Genomic DNA, 18,535 nt, shown 5'->3' with positions numbered 1-18,535 from the left:
GGCTTAAATTTTCTCTAGAAGGAACTGAGTCCCGTATTGGGTATACCCAAATGGGTTGCTAATGCTGCCTTGAATTTGGAAGCTGGACTGAATTCATCAAGTAGCTTAGCATGGACATACTGTGTTCATCATTGGCTTAGAATATGTTCTTCTGCTTCCGCAGTGTCTCTGGTTTATTAGGTGCTACTTTATTCTTTTAGGTCTGTCTGGAAAAGAGAGCTAATCGGTTGAATGAATACTGTTGGCTTGTCCCCTTCTTATCTATTGTCCTTGGAGCCAGCGCAAGCTAAATCCATTGTTAAGTAGAGTTTAAAAGATATTATGGACAGCCAAGAGCTCTATCCATTATCCAGTGGACCATGTTCACCACACTCACTGGGCCAGGCTTGGTCTGCCTCTAACCAGCGTATGCCGTACTTATACTTTTTAACAATACTTAAATATAGAAGAGCTGTTCTGCTGGCACATTTTCAATATTTTACCTTCAAAATTGTCGGAGGGCAGATTTGCTAAAGTTCCTATCAAGGATAGGTGCTATCTGTGTAAACAACTGAAGCTCGAAACAGTTCCCGACGTGTTTTTTTACTGTATATTTTATCAAGGCATCAGGGAACGTATAATCTACCCCCTTATGAGGCAGTTTTCTGGTCAACCCTTAGAGACTCCTCTGAATATTCTCCTTGGGGTCCAAGAAACTCATTACTGAACAGGTAGCAGTATTTCTGAATGTAGTAATGTACATTCAGTGATTGTTAGCTCTTAATTTTCATCTTTGCGTTCTTCATTGTGTGACTAATGTAGAACATGGAAGATGAGTCTTCCCATTCTCAAAATATTTAAATGAACCAGTGCTTTTAGCCCAATACAAAAGCTGATGCTTCTATGCCAGAGTGGTTCTATTCTGAGGTGGCAGCTCTCAGTTTGTGGAGTTTGGCCACAATGTGTGAGATGGGCAGGCTTGACTTTGGGGCACAACCCGCACTGAAATGAGTGGGAGCTGCGCAAGAGCATTTGGGTTTTAGCAAGAGAACTTCCTGGTGGATTAGAACTCCCTGTTAGATAGTATGTGCTGAGTGGCATTTGGCAGTTCCTTCTCAAGCCCCAAAATGTCTTGGACACACCCTGTTTCTTTTAACATGCTTGTGGTACAGGTGGAAATCAAAGACAACCTGGCTTGTGGATCCTAGAAGGCACATGATAATGCTGCAAACTTGCTGATGCTAAACCAGTCTTGGTCAGATCTGTGCCTAGGCATGTCCCCTTTTTACATACATAACTGGCCATTCATAAAATAACAGTAGTATAAAGCCTTTACCAGTTTTTTTTTTTAAAGGCTTGCCTGTCTTGCATTGCCTCAGACAAAAATGAAGATAGAAACTCCTAATGTGAACTACTTTGATTCAAAATTGCTCGTATGGAAAGTTCCAAGGAATGTTTGCTAGCCCCAACCAATCAGAATGTAGCAGCTGCTAGGAAATTTGGGGAACTCAAGCCTAGATGTCACTGGCGTGGGAAAACAATGTATGGCTCGGAACATTACAGGTGGCAGTTGGAGACTCACAGGATTAAATACTACTACATTTTAAACAACAATAACTTCCCTTCACATTGAAGACTAACATATTGTGGAGAAAGGTAGGCTAGAAGGCTTCTCCCTAACATGCTAGCTTTCTGTGTGCAAGGGTGGGAATGGGGTGGGGAAGCTTCTCACTGTTTTCACAATATCATATGCAAGCATACAAAGATGACATGGGAAGGCAGGAATCCTTCAGGCAGGGCTGTAGCTGGCTTTGCCTCCATGGGGAATTTCCCAGGCTCCTGTTTGTACCTATTAAAGTTCTTAGGAAATAAGAAATACAAGCAAACAATTTTGAATCTCACTTTCATTTTATCTGAAAAACCATTTAAATTCTGCTGTTCCCTGTCAGATGTACATATAAGCAGTCCTCCTTCAATGGTGGTGCATGGTTGAGTGCATTTTTATTATCTGGAGCTGTGGAGGCTGAGCTTCCCTCTCTCCTTGCCATGTGCTGGACTTGCCAGAGGAGAAGCAGGCTGTTCTCCATGGAGTTCTGAGAGCTCTTCTTGCAGTTTCAGAGTTCAGGGTTGTTGCACTGCAAAAGGAGAGGCAGCTTGTGCACCGTGTGAGTGTTGGAGTGGTCCCCTCCCTACCTTTGCAATTTCAGGCCTGGCTCTGCAGTTGCAAGAAGACAGGCAATTGATTTGCAACACCAAGCTCTATTAATGAAACTAGAGAGCCTCTTTCACAGTGTTTTTTCTTTCTCAAAGCAATCTGCAGAGGAAAGCATTTGAAGGGTGCTCATTTAAAGACCATCTCAAGAATGGAATGGCTGAGGCAAGGAATGGCAGTTTTCAATGTGGTGGTTGGCTTGTCCCCAAAATATTGGAAGGCTTATCCGAAACCCATTGAAGCCCATGCAAAGTTTGTATTAATACAGTAGGGCTCCGCTTTTCGGCATTCTGCTAATACGGCAGTTTTCAATTAGAGTAAGGCCCCACTCATACGGCACTTGTTCTGCTTTTTTTCAGGCATCGGGCGCCATTTTATTGATGGAGTTCCGCTTTTCAGCGGGGGGTTGGAATGTAACCCGACATATGAGCGGGGCCCTACTGTACAGGCATTCCTTAAGATGGCATAGCATGTTGTCCCAGATGGATAACACACTTCAAACTAAATTGATGTCTGGTAGTGGCAGGCCAGAACTTCCTGTTTGCTTCACCATTCTGTGCAGGTTCATGTTCATTAAGACATGGCCAGACACACAAGGGAAAATAAGCCTGTTGCCTTGATTGATTGATTGATTGATTGATTTGCTTTATTACAGTCAAAGACCAGCAGAACCCAATATACAATATAAAAATTTGGAGGTGCTCTAGCCCCTACAAAGCTGTATTTGCTGGATTACAGAACAGTTTTCTTTAAAGCAGCATTGGAAGTGGATAGCTCTGCATGTTTCCTGTAAAATATTGTACTTTTGTTTATTTGCATGACACCTCTTGAAAAGCGTTTTTTACATTTTTTTAAACTTCCTTCTAGTGAAAAAAGTGAATGGAATAGATCCTGGAGGTGGTGGCAGCAGCAGTGGCCAGCAGACTCCCTTGTTTGAGACCTACTCTGACTGGGATAGGGAGATCAAGAGGACAGGGGCCTCGGAATGGCGTGTGTGCTCAGTGAACGAAGGCTACATGATATCGACTTGGTACGTTTGCCTTTCTGGCCAAGAAACCACGCTGGGGTTGAGGGGCAGAGTTGGGTGTGGAATGTACATAACTCTGTGAGCCACTGGGCTGGCAAACCTCAGGCTTGTTCAGATGGCGATTGAGATCATGCAATTTAGGTTCCATTTTTTAAAATAAACACAGAAAACACAGTTCGGAGTAATTTGTGTTTATCTTCAGGTTTCTGCAGTTGATTTATTTTTTATCTATAGTTTATTAAGATGTTTACATTACTACAATAAAGCAGTACAGTCCTTTCTTCCCTCCCCCCCTTAGCTCCTCTACCTCCCTCTTATCTCATGCCTTTTGTTTTGTTATAGCATTTTCCTTTCTCATGTCCAGTTGTTTGGTGTGTTACAGTGTTCGAGCTCAGATAAGGGTAAGGATAAATGAGGGTCAATGCTCTGCTAGAGACCCAGATTAAAGAAAGCACTGAAGCTTTGACTCTTGGTTTTAGCATTCAGACAAATGCCGCATTTGATTTTTTTTAAAGTACAGAACTATTTTAAAAAGACAATACTTGTATTGCATTTCCCAAGGAATTATTATCTCTCTTGTCCCCAAGTCTTCCAGAATATTTTGTGGTGCCATCATCTTTGGCAGATCAAGATCTCAAGCTCTACTCCTATTCCTTCACCGGACGACGGATGCCAGTAAGTGTGAAGCTGACTTCGTTCCTTACTGTTGTGCCACTGCTGGTAGAACACACTGTCTGATAAGAAGCCAAACTAGGTTGCACCAAAACATTCTCCCTTAGAAAAATGACATGGAAGTTGTAGCCAACTCCGCTATGCAATAGTGCAAGGGGCAGCTTGTTCCAATGCTGCAAACTGTTCCAAACCCTTGAAGGAACAGACAGTAGTTCCAGGAAAGTATAAGAGTAGCCCTGGTGGATCAGAGCAAGGGCCCAGCACCCTGTTTCTCATTGAGAGGCAACAATCCTACCTTATTGATGGTCATTCAGAAGTACATTGCCTCTGAATATGGAGGTTCCATATAACCATCATGGCTATTAGTTTAGATAGACAAGTTCAAGGAGGAGGAAGTTTATCTGCCTTTTAAAGCCATCCAGGCCAGTGACTATCACCCCATCTTGTGAATTTCATCAACTATTTCTTGGGTTAAGAAGTCTTGTCTTCTATCTGTCTGAATCATCTTATCATCAATTTCATTGAGTGATCCTAAGTTCTGTTGTTATGGAAGATGGAGAATCCCACCCCACCCTGCACCTGAATGAAGTGCAACATTGGGAGGGGAGGTGACAGATGAGGGTATCATGTCTTAAAGACACACACTGTGGCGTAAAGCGAATGCTATTGCACTTATGTTTGTGGGCTTTCCGTAGGCATCTGGTTAGCCACTGTGAGAACAAGATGCTGGACTAGATGGGCTGTTGGCCTGTGCGGCTTATAAGACAGTGAAGGGAGGGAAGCAAAGGAAGTTCTTTAGTGTTGGAGGGCAGGTAATAGCTATGGAAAGAGAGGGAGACAGGGGAAATTGTGCAGAATCTTTAAGCCTTGTGAAGGCTGCACTTCACAATGGTAGTGTGTTTCGGGTGCTTGCTAGAAATCTTTTCCCATGTCTTTGCTGTCTACAAACACCAACTTCTTGTATTTTCCCTGGTTTCTGTATGCTTTCTTTGAAGGTGTTGTTGATGACATTTTCATTTTATTATGAACCACTTTGATGTTTTTGTATGAACAGAGGTATAGAAACGTTTTAACTAAATGCTGAAAGATCATTCTGCTTTCTGGAGCTACAAGCAGCAGCCTTTCCCCCTTTTCCCTATAATTACAAAGATAGCAAACATCTTATATACTTCTAAGGATGGGTCTGATTGAGCGATGTTATAAGCCTGTTCAATATATACAGTCCTCTATATGCCTTGCATTTTGCCTTATATTCACAATGTAAAGGATTCACTTTGTTCTAGATGTGGTGCTGGAATCATGCCAATGGGAGCGCGCTGGTGAGAATGGCCAACATTAAGGATCAATTGCAGCAGCGGAAAATTGACCAACGGTAAAGATAGCAGTATTGTTTGATTGGTGGGCAAGTGCAAATTTGCATGCTTCATTTTTTCAAAATATTCATGTTCTTATGTTCTTTGTGTAGTGTGGAAGCAAATAGGAAATGTATGAAGGTGCAAGTGAAGGGGAGCCTGGCTGTTGATTGTGAGAAGTATCAGTAGGTAGGCAGGGGAAGGGACAGAACCTTTTCCACCCAACAGTGGGACCTTTGTCAAATGTTGCCTGTGATTCTTAGACCATCTCCTTTCTCCACACTGCTGTCATGAGCAGGCTTTTGAAAGCAGGGACCTCCAGGGTTTTGCACTAGTGATCAAATTCTGTGCCACTTGCTATATTAATTATGTGAGATTTTGTTGACGTAGGAGATGACTATCCTTAGAGTTGAGTTAGCTAAGCTAGGCACTCCCAGGGTATTGTTAACTCAAGAGTCCTGCTTTGAGGGTTGTGATCAGATCTCTGTTGGCTGATGAAAGCCACGTGGAGTTAAATGAATTATTTGAAGCCTGTGTTCTGCCTCAAACTTATGGAATGTTTGCAGTCAGCAGTATCTATTTTGAACATACAACCCAGCCCATATGCAGCCAGTCAGTGTGCAGGCTCTGCATGACCAGAGACATCAGGTGCAGGGCATGCCTGCTGCTGCTATGCCTGGCCTGCTGTCTCTTCTCACATTTAGCTCTGGCTGGGTGGGCCCTCATTCATGGGATGCAAGCAGCATGGGCAACTTGTACACACTTGTGCTTCCTGGCCCACATATGTAAGGGCAGCATCATGCCCACTATTACGGTCTTTCTTTCATATGTCGTATTGCCGCAGAACAGGGACAGGATACATGTAGTATGTAGATCTTCAGCACACACCCCTGCAAAGGCCTAGTGTCTCACACAAACTGCCTTTGCTTGTGAAAGCAGCCATTTGCCATTGCACAAAACAGTAGCAACAGTGCCAAGGCAGCTGGTGAAAATGGCCTTATCGTTAGTGGGGGGGGGAGTACTCCCAGGACACTTCCACAAACTTCCCCTTCATGACCAACTTTGCTTCAGTACAATTTCTCTTGCTTTTTTTTTCAATACTAGGATTTGCAACGCTGTCACTAGAAGCCATCCACAGAGAAGTGATGTTTACAAATCTGGTTTGGACAAGAGTCTGCCAAATATCCAAGAAATCCAGGCTGCCTTTCTCAAACTCAAACAACTATGTGTGAATGGTATGTTATCCAAACCTAAAAAAGTGTGTAGTTGCCCTTACGCCTTGTATACCCAGTAGGACACTGCATTCTGCAGGAGAGCTTCTCCTGCCAGTTGCAAAAATATCCGAAGCCTGCTCCACAGTAACTTGAAGCAGGGCTTTCAGTGTGGTTGCCCCTATTCTGTGGAATGGTATTCCTGCTGAATATGACTGGTGTCCACTTTATGCACTTTCCAGAAACAATTTAAGACATTTTTGTTTACTGTTTGGATGAATGGGTCTCTGGCATGGGTGTCTGTTTTCTTTTGTTTTAAATATATCTGCTGTTTTTTGTTTTCGGCTGTTGTTATTGTACGTTGGATAATAGAATGGACCAAGGAATTTCAGAAGAAAATCACCCTGTGCTTTATAGATTACAGCAAAGCCTTTGATTGTGTAGATCATGAAAAACTATGGAATGCCTTAAAAGAAATGGGGGTGACACAGCATCTGATTGTCCTGATGCACAACCTATACAGAGGCTACTGTAAGGACAGAATATGGAGAAACCGATTGGTTCCCAATCGGAAAGGGTGTGAGACAGGGGTGTATTTTATCACCCTACTTGTTTAATCTATACGCAGAACATATCATACGGAAAGCGGGACTGGACAAAGATGAAGTAGGTGTGAAAACTGGAGGAATATCAATAATTTAAGATATGCAGACGATACCATACTGCTAGCAGAAACCAGTAATGATTAGAAATGAATGCTGATGAAAGTTAAAGAGGAAAGCACAAAAGCAGGACTACAGCTGAATGTCAAAAAGACTAAAGTAATGGCAACAGAAGATTTATGTAACTTTAAAGTTAAGAATGAGGACATTGAACTTGTCAATTATCAATACCTTGGCACAGTCATTAACCAAAATGGATTCAGTAGTCAAGAAATCAGAAGAAGGCTAGGACTGGGGAGGGCAGCTATGAGAGAACTAGAAAAGGTTCTCAAATGCAAAGATGTATCACAGTCAGGATCATTCAGATCATGGTATTCCCTATCTCTAGGTATGGATGTGAAAGTTGGACAGTGAAAAAGCGGATAAGAGAAAAATTCACTCATTTGAAATGTGGTGTTGGAGGAGAGCTTTGCAGATACCATGGACTGGGAAAAAGACCAATAATTGGGTGTCAGAACAAATTAAAGTTAAATTGAAGTTTAGACTTTCAGTGACCTTTTCCCTCCGCAAGGGTGGGGGACCTATTAAATTGGTCCGCCCCCGGAGACTAATGAATCCTGAAGGTTTTCAAAGGGCTCTGGGGGATTTTCCGGCTGATAGGACTGGCGCTCCTGTCGAAGCCCTGGCTAACCTGTGGAATGCGGAGATGGCCCGGGCTGTCGACACGATCACTCCTGCGCACCCTCTCCTTTGCAGAGCTCATTCAGCTCCTTGGTATACTCCAGAGTTGAGAGCGATGAAGCAAGATAGGAGGCGGCTTGAGCGGAGATGGAGACGAACTCCCGACAAATGCAATTATACGCTGGTTTGTGCTTCCACCAAGCGGTATGTAGAAGCGGTGAGGGCGGCGAAAAGACAACACTTCGCCACCACTATTAAGGCATCTCTCTCCCGCCCAGCGGAGCTTTTTAGAGTCGTCCGAGGGCTACTCCATCTAGGCCTGCAGGACACTGTAGATACATCGGTGGCCCGCTGCAATGAGTTCGCTGAGCACTTCCAGCATAAGATCTCACGCATTCGTCGGGACCTAGACTCCCATTTTATAGCAGTTAACCCTAGTGAGGTGTCTGGAGCACAGTCTTATCATGTTTTGTTGGATGAGTTTCAGTCGGTTCAGTTCGAGGACGTGGACAAGGTGCTTGGACAGGTACGTGCAACCACTTCGGTACTAGATCCTTGCCCCTCTTGGCTAATAAAAACTAGCAAGGAGGGAACAGTTAGCTGGGCCAAGGAAGTGATAAATGCCTCCTTGCGAGAGGGAGTGGTCCCCGGTTGTCTGAAAGAGGCAGCAGTGAGACCACTCCTGAAAAAGCCTTCCCTGGACCCAGAGGATTTCAGCAGCTACAGACCAGTGGCGAACGTTCCATTCCTGGGCAAGATCTTGGAACGAGTGGTTGCTGACCAGCTCCAGGCACTATTGGATGAAACCGATTATCTAGATCCATTTCAATCGAGTTTCAGGCCTGGTTTTGGCACTGAGACGGCCTTGGTCGCCCTGTTTGATGACCTTTGCCGGGAGAGAGACAGAGGGAGTGTAACTCTGTTGATTCTCCTTGATCTCTCAGTGGCTTTTGATACCATCGACCATGGTATCCTTCTGGAGAGGCTTGCGGAGTTGGGAGTTGGAGGCACTGCGTGGCAGTGGTTCTGCTCCTACTTGGCGGGCCGTCTCCAGAAGATAGTGCTTGGGGAACATTGCTCGACACCGTGGGCACTCCAATGTGGGGTCCCGCAGGGTTCAGTTCTGTCTCCCATGCTTTTTAACATCTATATGAAGCTGTTGGGGGCGGTCATCAGGAGTTTTGGAGTGCGTTGCCACCAGTACGCTGATGACACGCAGCTCTACTTCTCCTTTTCATCTTCTGCAGGTGAGGCGGTCAATGTGCTGAACCGTTGCCTGGACGCGACAATGGACTGGATGAGAACTAACAAACTGAGACTCAATCCCAATAAGGCTGAGATGCTGTTGGTGGATGGTTTCTCCAATCAGATGGTGGATACATATCCTGTCCTGGACGGGGTTACACTCCCCCTAAAGGAACAGGTTCGTAGTCTGGGAGTCGTTCTAGACTCTTCCCTGTCACTTGAGGCTCATGTAGCCTCTGTGGCACGGAATGCATTCTACCAACTTCGGTTGGTAGCCCAGCTACGTCCCTACCTGAGTAAGGAGGATCTTACATCAGTAGTACATGCTCTGATAACCACGTTTGGATTACTGTAATGCGCTGTACGTAGGGCTACCTCTGAAGACGGTTCGGAAGCTCCAGCTGGTGCAAAATGCGGCGGCCAGACTGCTAACAAGAACGAAGCGATCTGACCATATAACACCTGTTCTGGCCCGCTTGCACTGGCTTCCAATACGCTTCCGGGCCAGATTCAAAGTGTTGGTACTAACCTATAAAGCCTTATACGGCGCGGGACCACGATATCTGTCGGAACGCCTCTCCCGTTATGAACCGACTCATACACTACGGTCTGCTACGAAGGCCCTCCTCTGGGTCCCGACCCATAGGGAGGCCCGGAGGGCGGTGACAAGATCAAGGGCCTTCTCAGTAGTGGCCCCCGAACTATGGAATAGTCTCCCCGAGGAGGTGCGCTTGGCGCCGATACTATCATCCTTTCGGCGCCAAGTTAAAACCTTTCTTTTCTCCGAGGCATTTTAATTCTTTGTTAATGATTGTAATGTTTGTAATTTGATCTTAGCTTATCCAGTTTTTTAGATTATGAAATTTGATTTTAGATTGTGATGTTTTTGTATTCTATTGTATTTTATTGTATTTATGTTCACCGCCCAGAGAGCTATTGCTAGTCGGGCAGTATATAAGTTTTAAAAATAAATAAATAAATAAATAAATAAATAAAACTATCACTAGAAGCTAAAATGATGAAACTGAGGTTATCATACTTTGGACACATAATGAGAAGACATGATTCATTAGAAAAGACAATAATGCTGGGGAAAACAGAAGGGAGTAGAAAAAGAGGAAGGCCAAACAAGAGATGGATTGATTCCATAAAGGAAGCCACAGACCTGAACTTACAAGATCTGAACAGGGTGGTTCACGAGAGATGCTCTTGGAGGTTCCTGATTCTTAGGGTTGCCATAAGTTGTAATCGACTTGAAGGCACATAACAACAACATTGTACATTGCCTTGAGACAGCTGTAGAAGGCGATTAATAAATTAAGATCATCATATTCTTATGGGAAAGCTTGTACTATCCTCAGGAAGAGCTTGCCCATCCCTCCCAATGTTTTAATCTGCATTAATAGACATGTGGCATCTATATCATTCTTTTTCTACTCTCCAAAGACAGTATACGCAGTTCGACACAAATATGGTAAATATGATTATTTAGTCTTGTTCTCTTCTGATCACAGAACCTTTTGAAGAAACAGAGGAGAAATGGTTGTCCTTGCTGGATAATTCACGCTGGCTAGAGTGTGTGAGGTATGTCCAGAAATGGTAATTAAAGTAAAGATTGATTTGCGTCCTAGATGTACAGAAAAGAAAATAAGGGGTGAGAGCTGACTTTGAAAGCGAAAGACTCAGATGGATTCTCTGCCTACACATTTTGTAGAAAATGTTCCAGAACATACCTGATTCTGGAGAATTAACTGTCACTAGAGATATAAAATTAGTTTATCTCTGCAAATATTGGCCAATATGCAACTAACCACAGGGGTTCATCCCAAAATAAAGATAACAGTGGGCATTGAGTATTGACTAGTTTTTAATAATTTAAGTAAATTAATGAAGGTATTTTTTTGTCATCTTGGTCTAGACTCTTCCTGAAGCATTCTGCAGAGCTTGTGTACATGTTGGACAATAAGCATGTTTCAGTAATTTTACAAGGTAAGCCAGTTGTGTTTTAGTTTTTGAAGCATGTTGATGATGCTGCAGACATGCCAGCATATGTAGCACATATAGCAGTTAGTGCTGACACCATTATTAAATGTATTCATTTAGTTCTTTCCTGTATGCTGACCCCTGAACTATGGCACAAATGGAAGTCTCCCCTTCTTTTTACCAGTTCCCCAGTGCTTGTCTGATGCACCTGCACTTCATGTCCTAGACGTTATGCCAGATTGATTGCTTATATGAATGATATTCTTGTTGCATATATCATGCAACTGCACACAACTCCCTCCCCCTTGCAATTAGGCTTTTTCTGCCATATTGTTCCTAACAGAGTCTCAGAAGCTTCCAGAGGTGGGTGTCTGTTTCACTAACGGGGGAGCTGGGGGCTTAACTCTTATGCTTTTTGGAAGCTTTACTGTTCAGAGATGGTGTAAAAATGGTAGCCCTTCCCAACTGGCTATCAAGAGGTGGTGTAATTTAGGGGACCCAATACTGACTGATCCCCTCTCTTTGAAACAAGAAACGTTCATGCTGAATCACATCTAAACAAATACAATTCCATTTTATTGTAACATTTTTAATCAATGTTCATTGTTGTGATAACCTCTTGTAAACTTTTTTTTGAGTTCCACCTGAAAAGTGGTATAAACATAAACAAAATACAGGTGCCTACACTGTTTATTTAAATTGCTTATCTTCCTCCCTTCCCCGTTTCTTTTTTTACTTTCCCAGAGGAAGAAGGACGGGACCTGAGCTGCTGTGTGGCTTCCCTTGTTCAAGTGATGCTGGATCCCTATTTTCGGACCATCGCTGGTTTTCAGAGCCTGATTCAGAAGGAGTGGGTCATGGCAGGATACCCGTTTCTAGATAGGTGTAACCACCTGAAGAAGTCTGACAAAGAGGTAATTGAGCTTAAGAATGTACAGTTTGTACTTTCCGAATGGCCTTTCCCAAGGAAATTATAGGATTTGCGGACCTTTGTCAGAGGGCAGGAGGCAAAAAAGTGGTGCATTGGGGGATGTGCTGGGATACACACTTTTCCTTCAGGGCTGTAATCCAGCAAGACTGGGAGCTACCCCACTTCTCTGGACAGCTCCACTGGGGAAGAGGGAGGCAGGGGGAGAACTGGCCTGCTTTTCATCGCATCATGTCAAAAGAACACATAGTAGTGGCTCAGTAAAACAATATTTCCCGAGAGCTTTGAAAACATTTTTAGTTGTATTCAGTAGTACAGAAATAGTCAGTGTGTTGGTGGAAATATATGTGCTATTCCTCATAGAGGGACCAACAACATTTTCTCCTATTTCTTATTATTGAATGCACCAACTTCCTCCCTATATTAAATGTTTAACTCAAGAAGCCAGGAGATGGGGAGAATGCTATCATCCTGTTTATCTTCCTAGCTTGTCTGACGGTGCTTAAAATATCCTTATATACTGGCCCACCCTTGCTTGGAATTTCTGTGGCTTCCCGTATGTGAACCTGAAAGAAAGGGTGAAGCCAAATATGTACTGTGTTTCACAAGCTCCCCATTGTGGTCCATGAATAGGCAGATGCTTTCATGGTGCTATTTTGCTGTTTGTAAAAGAAATTGGCAAGCATTTGGCAAAGTTCTCATAGAAAACCAAGGAGTCCTTGTCTGTGAGCTGGGTACAAAGAGAGGTGGCTTGAACAAGCATTGCTAGTTTGAGATGTGATATACACAATCAGAATTCAGCGGTTCTTACCTTCAGGTTTATATTCTTTCATTTTTATCCAAGATATCCCCTGTTCACACAAACAGATAATTGCAGGAAGTTCTTCTGTTTCTGGCTATCCTGAGTCATGCATAGGCAACTGTGTTTCTCTATGTGACTGCGAACTGCACCCTATGATGGTTGACTTGCTCATTAATCTCAAGATGTCTTATCTTACAGGAGTTGTCAGCTTTTTTTAGCTTACTCCTACATTCCATGAAATTATACACAAATCTGTTTCAGAAGTGGCCATGCACAGATTGTGCAAACAAGTCCTATCAAGAATCAAAATCTCTGAAGGTTTCAGAACTACAAGAGGGATTAGAAGTGTCACTGGGCTAAAAGCATCAAAGGAACAAAGTGGAAGTGGTAGCTAGTTGTAATCTTAGTTGTAGGTAGTCTTAGAACAGCGTGATATTGAGAATAACAAAACAGAATCTAAAGAAAAATGTTGATTGGAACAGTGGTTTAGTATAGGTTGGAAATAAAAACAGACATCGCAGCTAGTTGAAGTCAGAGGAAAGAGTGATTTGAAATAAAGTCTCCTGGAGTCTGACATTGCTCATAGTCTGGACTTCAAAAAGTACTATTATCATCTTTAAAAAAAACCTGTAATCATGACAGACAGAATTTTAATTTTAAGTAATACTGAGGTCCTCAAGAAACTGAATGAAGGTTTGCCTGCCAGGCAGAAAACCACATTCATGATTCCCTACACAGCATACAACTAAGTGATAAACTCCTGTCTCTACTCAGAGGTTCAGCATGTAAGGTAGTTATTTCCATACGTGTTGCTAAATTTCTCCATTTTGTACACTTGCCTGCACCATAATGCCTTTATTATAACATTCTTTGTTCTCAGCATTGATTTAATGGTGTGTAATGTCTCTCCATAATTTCCCCTCATCGCAGTCTCCCTTATTCTTGATGTTCCTGGACTGTGTTTGGCAACTGCTAGAGCAATGCCCTTCAGCCTTTGAATTTTCCGAAGCTTACTTGACGATACTATATGACAGCACACGGATCTCACTGTTTGGCACCTTCCTCTTCAACTCTCCTCATCAGAGAGTAAAGCAAAGCACGGTGGGTGTAAAACATGGTCTGACCTCCGAGTCCCAGCTACAGCACTCAGTTGGGAAGGTGGCAAACCTCCTGTTGTGCTCAAGTTGGAAGCATCTAATCATTGTGCAAACAGGAGTGTTGCTCACACAACTATGAAAAGGAGCAGTCTGTGTGTTGAACACCAAAAGTGGGACATTGCCAATTTCTAATTAGCGTAATTAGTTTTAATTAATAGTGGCAATATTTGATCATCAGCACAGTTGATGGCACATACAGAGGACATACTGCATTTTGGTCCTATGATTTTCTTGCCCTAGAATATTAATCTTCAACTTTAGATAAATCTTCAGCAAAACCATCTGGGGAAAAAACAATTAGATATTTGTTTTTGCAAAAAAAATTAGATTCATGGTCTTAATCATTAGGTTTTTATATAGATAGCAGATCTAGTTGACTTCGTTCCTCACCATTGGTCTGTAAGTCCTCAAGCACAAGTACAAAAACACCTTTTTTTAAAAGGGGGGGGGAGTAGTTTGCGGCAAAAATGTTTTGCCTCCAGTTGGGCTCTGGGGTCTTACGCAGTGGCATCAATATGTCCACAGGGGCCTGCAAGGCGCTCCCTCCCTCATGTTGTCCAGGAGGGTGGGAAATGCAATGGTAGCTGTGCCATTGGGCTGGGGGGAGGTTGGTTGAGGGGCAGGCTGTGACGCTCTTTGGGAAAGACAAGAGAGCAGGAGGAGCATTCCTCACCCGAGAGACGGTTTCTTTGACAACATACCGGGCTGGCTCTGGAGGGAGCCATAGCCTGCTTGTTGGCCTGCCTGCCATTGATTTGAAGGAAGACAAGGTGATAATGGCGAGCTGTTGCTGGTCCCCTCCCTTCTCCTTCCTGGCAGTTACTACCACCACCTCTCCCTTACTGTTGGCAGGTGAGCCTGGTGGTGGCTTGGGCTCACTTGTGGAGGGAATCTAAGGTAAGAGGCACCTGCTTTGCCGTTGTGTAGCAACACTGGGGACTTTGCAGTGTGTTGTGAGGTAGAGCTGTGCAGCGTCCAGGGGCCATGGAGGCTTGCTGTGAGAGACCGGGCTTTGACGAGCAGAGCAGAGGTTCCCAAACTGGCCTGTGGACCCCCAGTCACCCGTGAGCGTCACCCAGGCGGCCCACAACATGTCCTCATTAAATATTTGTACTGATTTCAAACTTTATTGCTTCTATTACTACAATTTGCATTCTGTGGAATGCAAATGGTAATACAATGTAAGAAATAAAAGAAGAAAAAACAAAATTGAAACTCAGTCAGCATCTAGCACAGCACATTGCAATTGCTACAACAGGCAGAAAAACCATTACTTGCTGTGCCAAGACCCTCAGCAGTTTTCAAGTGGCCTGTGAGGAAAAAGAAGTTTGGGAATCACTTGACTAGACTCTCTGAGCTGGGGGAGGGGGTGTGACGGAAGGGGGGCTTTGCCGTGTGTTTGGAGAGCATGCACACCTCCGTCCATTCTCTCCTGGCTTTGCTGCTGGTGTCTCGCAGCATGAGCCTTACTTTCTATTCTCCCCCCGGTTTCTTTCCTGAGGCTAAATGGAATGGAGCAGGGAGTAGCAGAGGGAAAGGGGCTGTTGTGTGACAGGCACAGTCTGCACGGTGGGAGGAGGGGGCGAGATGAAGGAAGGGAAGGGAGATTGATTCCACAGTGATGTGGATGACTGGAACAGACTTCCCAGTTTGGTCTGAAAAGCGTTTTTGCTACTTCTGATAGCTGCATCATATTGATGAGAGCAGAATTAATTGCTGTTGCCCTCTCGTCCTGACAACGTAGCAGTCAGAGATGGGCACCCTCTTCGGGTTCACTGCTAGTAGGCCTTCCCAGATGATGTTCCCTTGCTTGCTTGTTTCCTTCCTTCTGCCACTTTTCCCCCTTCCTCCTCCCTTCCCTTCTTTAATTTCCTTCCCCTTTTCTTTGCAGTCCCTGCCCTGCTATACCCCCAAAGCAGGTATAGCCAGGGTAGTGGGAGTGCAAGAGGTCATGGATACTCTGTGCATGCATGTGGGGTATGAGTGGGATGGACAGAACCAATCCTAGATAGGTCTCCTCAGAGGTATGTCCTGCTGAGTTCAGTGTATATGTATGGCCCATTTGGCCCTTGTTGGAATTAAGCTGGGTTCCCTTGAATTTGCAAGGCTTTTACCAGGGATCCCCTCCCCGAAATGGTCATGTCTGTCTTCATGGACTGACCCACAAGATTCACACTTCCACAGCTATCCTATTCCACCATTATGCAAAAGCATGGATGTCCGAGGTTTTTAAAAGGATGCCACTGTGACAGGTCACCTCTGTGTGCACAGACACCTTCTGTGATTTGATGGTGGTATAGTTGGCATCCTGTTTACAATCGAACAACACTATGTTTTTACAACAGAACCCCATGTTTTTGTGCTGTGATAGTGCTGGCAAGTGCCAAATCTGTGATGTTTACTGGTGTAGTCTTTAATTTGAAAATGGTTGGGGGGAGGATCCTATGTAATAAAAATATTTTTTTCAAATCCATCATGATCCACTTTTTATTTACTATATCTTGCCATTTTGTGACTAGCATGGCAAAATTTTGTGGGGTCTGGTCAAATCCATAAAGCATGCGATTTCTAGTATAGTTCTAAGCCAATTTGTTCAGAGCAGAGATGACAGCAAAGACCCATCACACACTGCTGCTCACATAGTCCACCCTTGAATTAGTTGTGGTAGGGAGGGATGGTCATTTTAATTAATCATAATTAATGCAATTAAGTACAGCTGTAGATATCTGAGACATATTGAGTTGTTGCTGGACTTCTTTTTAAACCAAAATGAAAAATTCAGCTGAGGGTAATACCATAAATTGGAAAGAACATAAGATATTTCAGAGTTGGAGGTGTTCTGTGTGCATTAACCTATTTCAAGAAAACAACAGAAATCAGAAGAATGCAGTTTAATTGCCGCTTTAGTTGTGGTATATACTCTTTGATTCACTTGCCTAGGCTTGCTTAAGTTCTAGAAAAACACTGGGTGGTGGCAGGGGCTACTGCAGAGATTCCACTTGGAAAAAGTCCTAGTCCAGTAATGTCTTCTGATATCTCCCCCTCAGAAACCACATGGGTGGAGATGGATGCTACAGCATTTTGTAGCATCCAACTCTATGTTCTACAACACCATAAAGAGACTTTTTGGGGGGAGGGGTAAATGGGGAGGGTGACATTTTTTTGTTTATTTATTGGTCGGGTTTGTGTGAATTTGCCTGAACTTTATTTCTTTCAGGAATTTGCCATAAGCAAAAACATCCAGCTAGGTGGTGAGAAAGGTCTCAGATTTCCTTCTGTTTGGGATTGGTCTCTTCAGCACACTGTGAGGGATCGCATGCTGTTCCACAACCCCTTGTACATTGGGAAGACTGCACCATGCGCTCACAATGGGGCTGTCAAATTCTTTAAGCGAACAAAGGTAAGAGTCGGCCAGGGATGCAGTCCAGCTGGGGTCATGGTGGTACAGTTTATCTGCAAATATAGTATCTCCTTGCTGTAAGAATTGAACCCTCTTTCAGCACACTGGCCAGCCCAGCAGTGGCCTTATACAGATCCCCTGCTGCTAGTTTGGCTTCAGGAGCATGTAACTGAAGGCAGATTAGCACACTGTTAATGACAGGAGACATCAAAGAAATGAAGGGAGAGCTGTAGACTATCCATTCCAACCCCCTGCCCAGCACAGGAAATCCTGAGCATTTGGCTGTCCAACCTCTGCTTGAAGATATAGCAAGGGAGAGCCTGTCCTCTACATGATCAGTACAAACCAGGGGTGAGGAGCCTGTAGCCCTCCAGATATTGCTGAACTACAACTCCCATCAGCCCCCAGCAAGCATGGCCAATGGCCAGAGATTATGGGAGTTGCAGTTCAGCAACATCCAGGAAGGCCCAGGTTCCCCACCCCTGCTTCAAACTGTCAAGACATTTCTCCTAATGTTCTCTTGTAACGGAAAGTCATTGGCTCCCATCCTGCCTCCTGGGGTAGCAGAGAACAAACCAGTCTTTGCCCTCTTTGGGGTGAGAGCAGCCACAGCATCTTCAGGTAGTCAAGCGGTGCTGCCTGCATTTCTCACTTCCTGCATTTTTCATGTGAACTCTGTGTCAACCCTCCGAGCAAAAAAATTTACTAGTGTGTGGTTTCCCTTTCCCAAACACTGTTCATGGTTTTGAACTGACTACCAAGGAAAGAGAAACGTGTGACTTCCAGTCTCCCCATGAGGGATTATTCAGAATGAATGAATGAAGATCTGTGTGCTAGGTGAGTTAGGGGAACCTGTGCTAAGAGAAAGAACTACATTGGGAAAGGAGACTGAGTGATAGATGGCTTCCCAAAGCATATTGTGCCATTGGTGGGTTGTCTGAAGACATACAGGAGCCTGTGAGCTGAGCAGAGCTGTCTGCTTCCTAGGAACATTTCAGTGATCTTCTAAGGACAGCCTTGCATTTTATGCACTAGTCCAATAGCCACAGGTGCACCAGGCGGGTAACTGTTGTGGTCTTATTTTCAAGGCTGTCTCCGTGTGTGCCAGTATTGAGTGCTACTCCCATTTGTTGCCCAGCTTTTTCTCAAGTCATGGGACAATAGAAAAATAAGGAAGATAAGTTTTAGACAGACTGCTTCGTCAAGTTAACACAAGTCTTCTAC

General features: G+C 43.9%; 1 protein-coding gene across 3 annotated transcripts in view; it reads left to right on the top strand.

The window, feature by feature from the left end:
* MTMR10 (myotubularin related protein 10) overlaps nt 1-18,535 on the top strand; it is a 67,062-nt gene that overhangs the window by 35,693 nt on the left and 12,834 nt on the right. For all 3 annotated transcript variants that reach the window (XR_009759061.1, XM_061596008.1, XM_061596009.1), the window contains 9 exons: nt 3,059-3,221; nt 3,806-3,893; nt 5,174-5,262; nt 6,347-6,477; nt 10,556-10,625; nt 10,960-11,030; nt 11,769-11,938; nt 13,685-13,855; nt 17,129-17,311. Coding sequence is in view for 2 of the 3 variants with exons in the window: in XM_061596008.1 (XP_061451992.1) it covers nt 3,059-3,221; nt 3,806-3,893; nt 5,174-5,262; nt 6,347-6,477; nt 10,556-10,625; nt 10,960-11,030; nt 11,769-11,938; nt 13,685-13,855; nt 17,129-17,311 (1,136 nt within the window). In the remaining variant the exon portion in view is untranslated. The remainder of the gene's footprint in view (nt 1-3,058; nt 3,222-3,805; nt 3,894-5,173; nt 5,263-6,346; nt 6,478-10,555; nt 10,626-10,959; nt 11,031-11,768; nt 11,939-13,684; nt 13,856-17,128; nt 17,312-18,535) is intronic.

The sequence above is a fragment of the Rhineura floridana genome, chromosome 14, assembly GCF_030035675.1.
Source record: "Rhineura floridana isolate rRhiFlo1 chromosome 14, rRhiFlo1.hap2, whole genome shotgun sequence".
NCBI lineage: Eukaryota > Metazoa > Chordata > Lepidosauria > Squamata > Rhineuridae > Rhineura > Rhineura floridana.
Note: the sequence above shows the minus strand (reverse complement) of the source record. Positions and strands in the feature narration are given on the sequence as shown.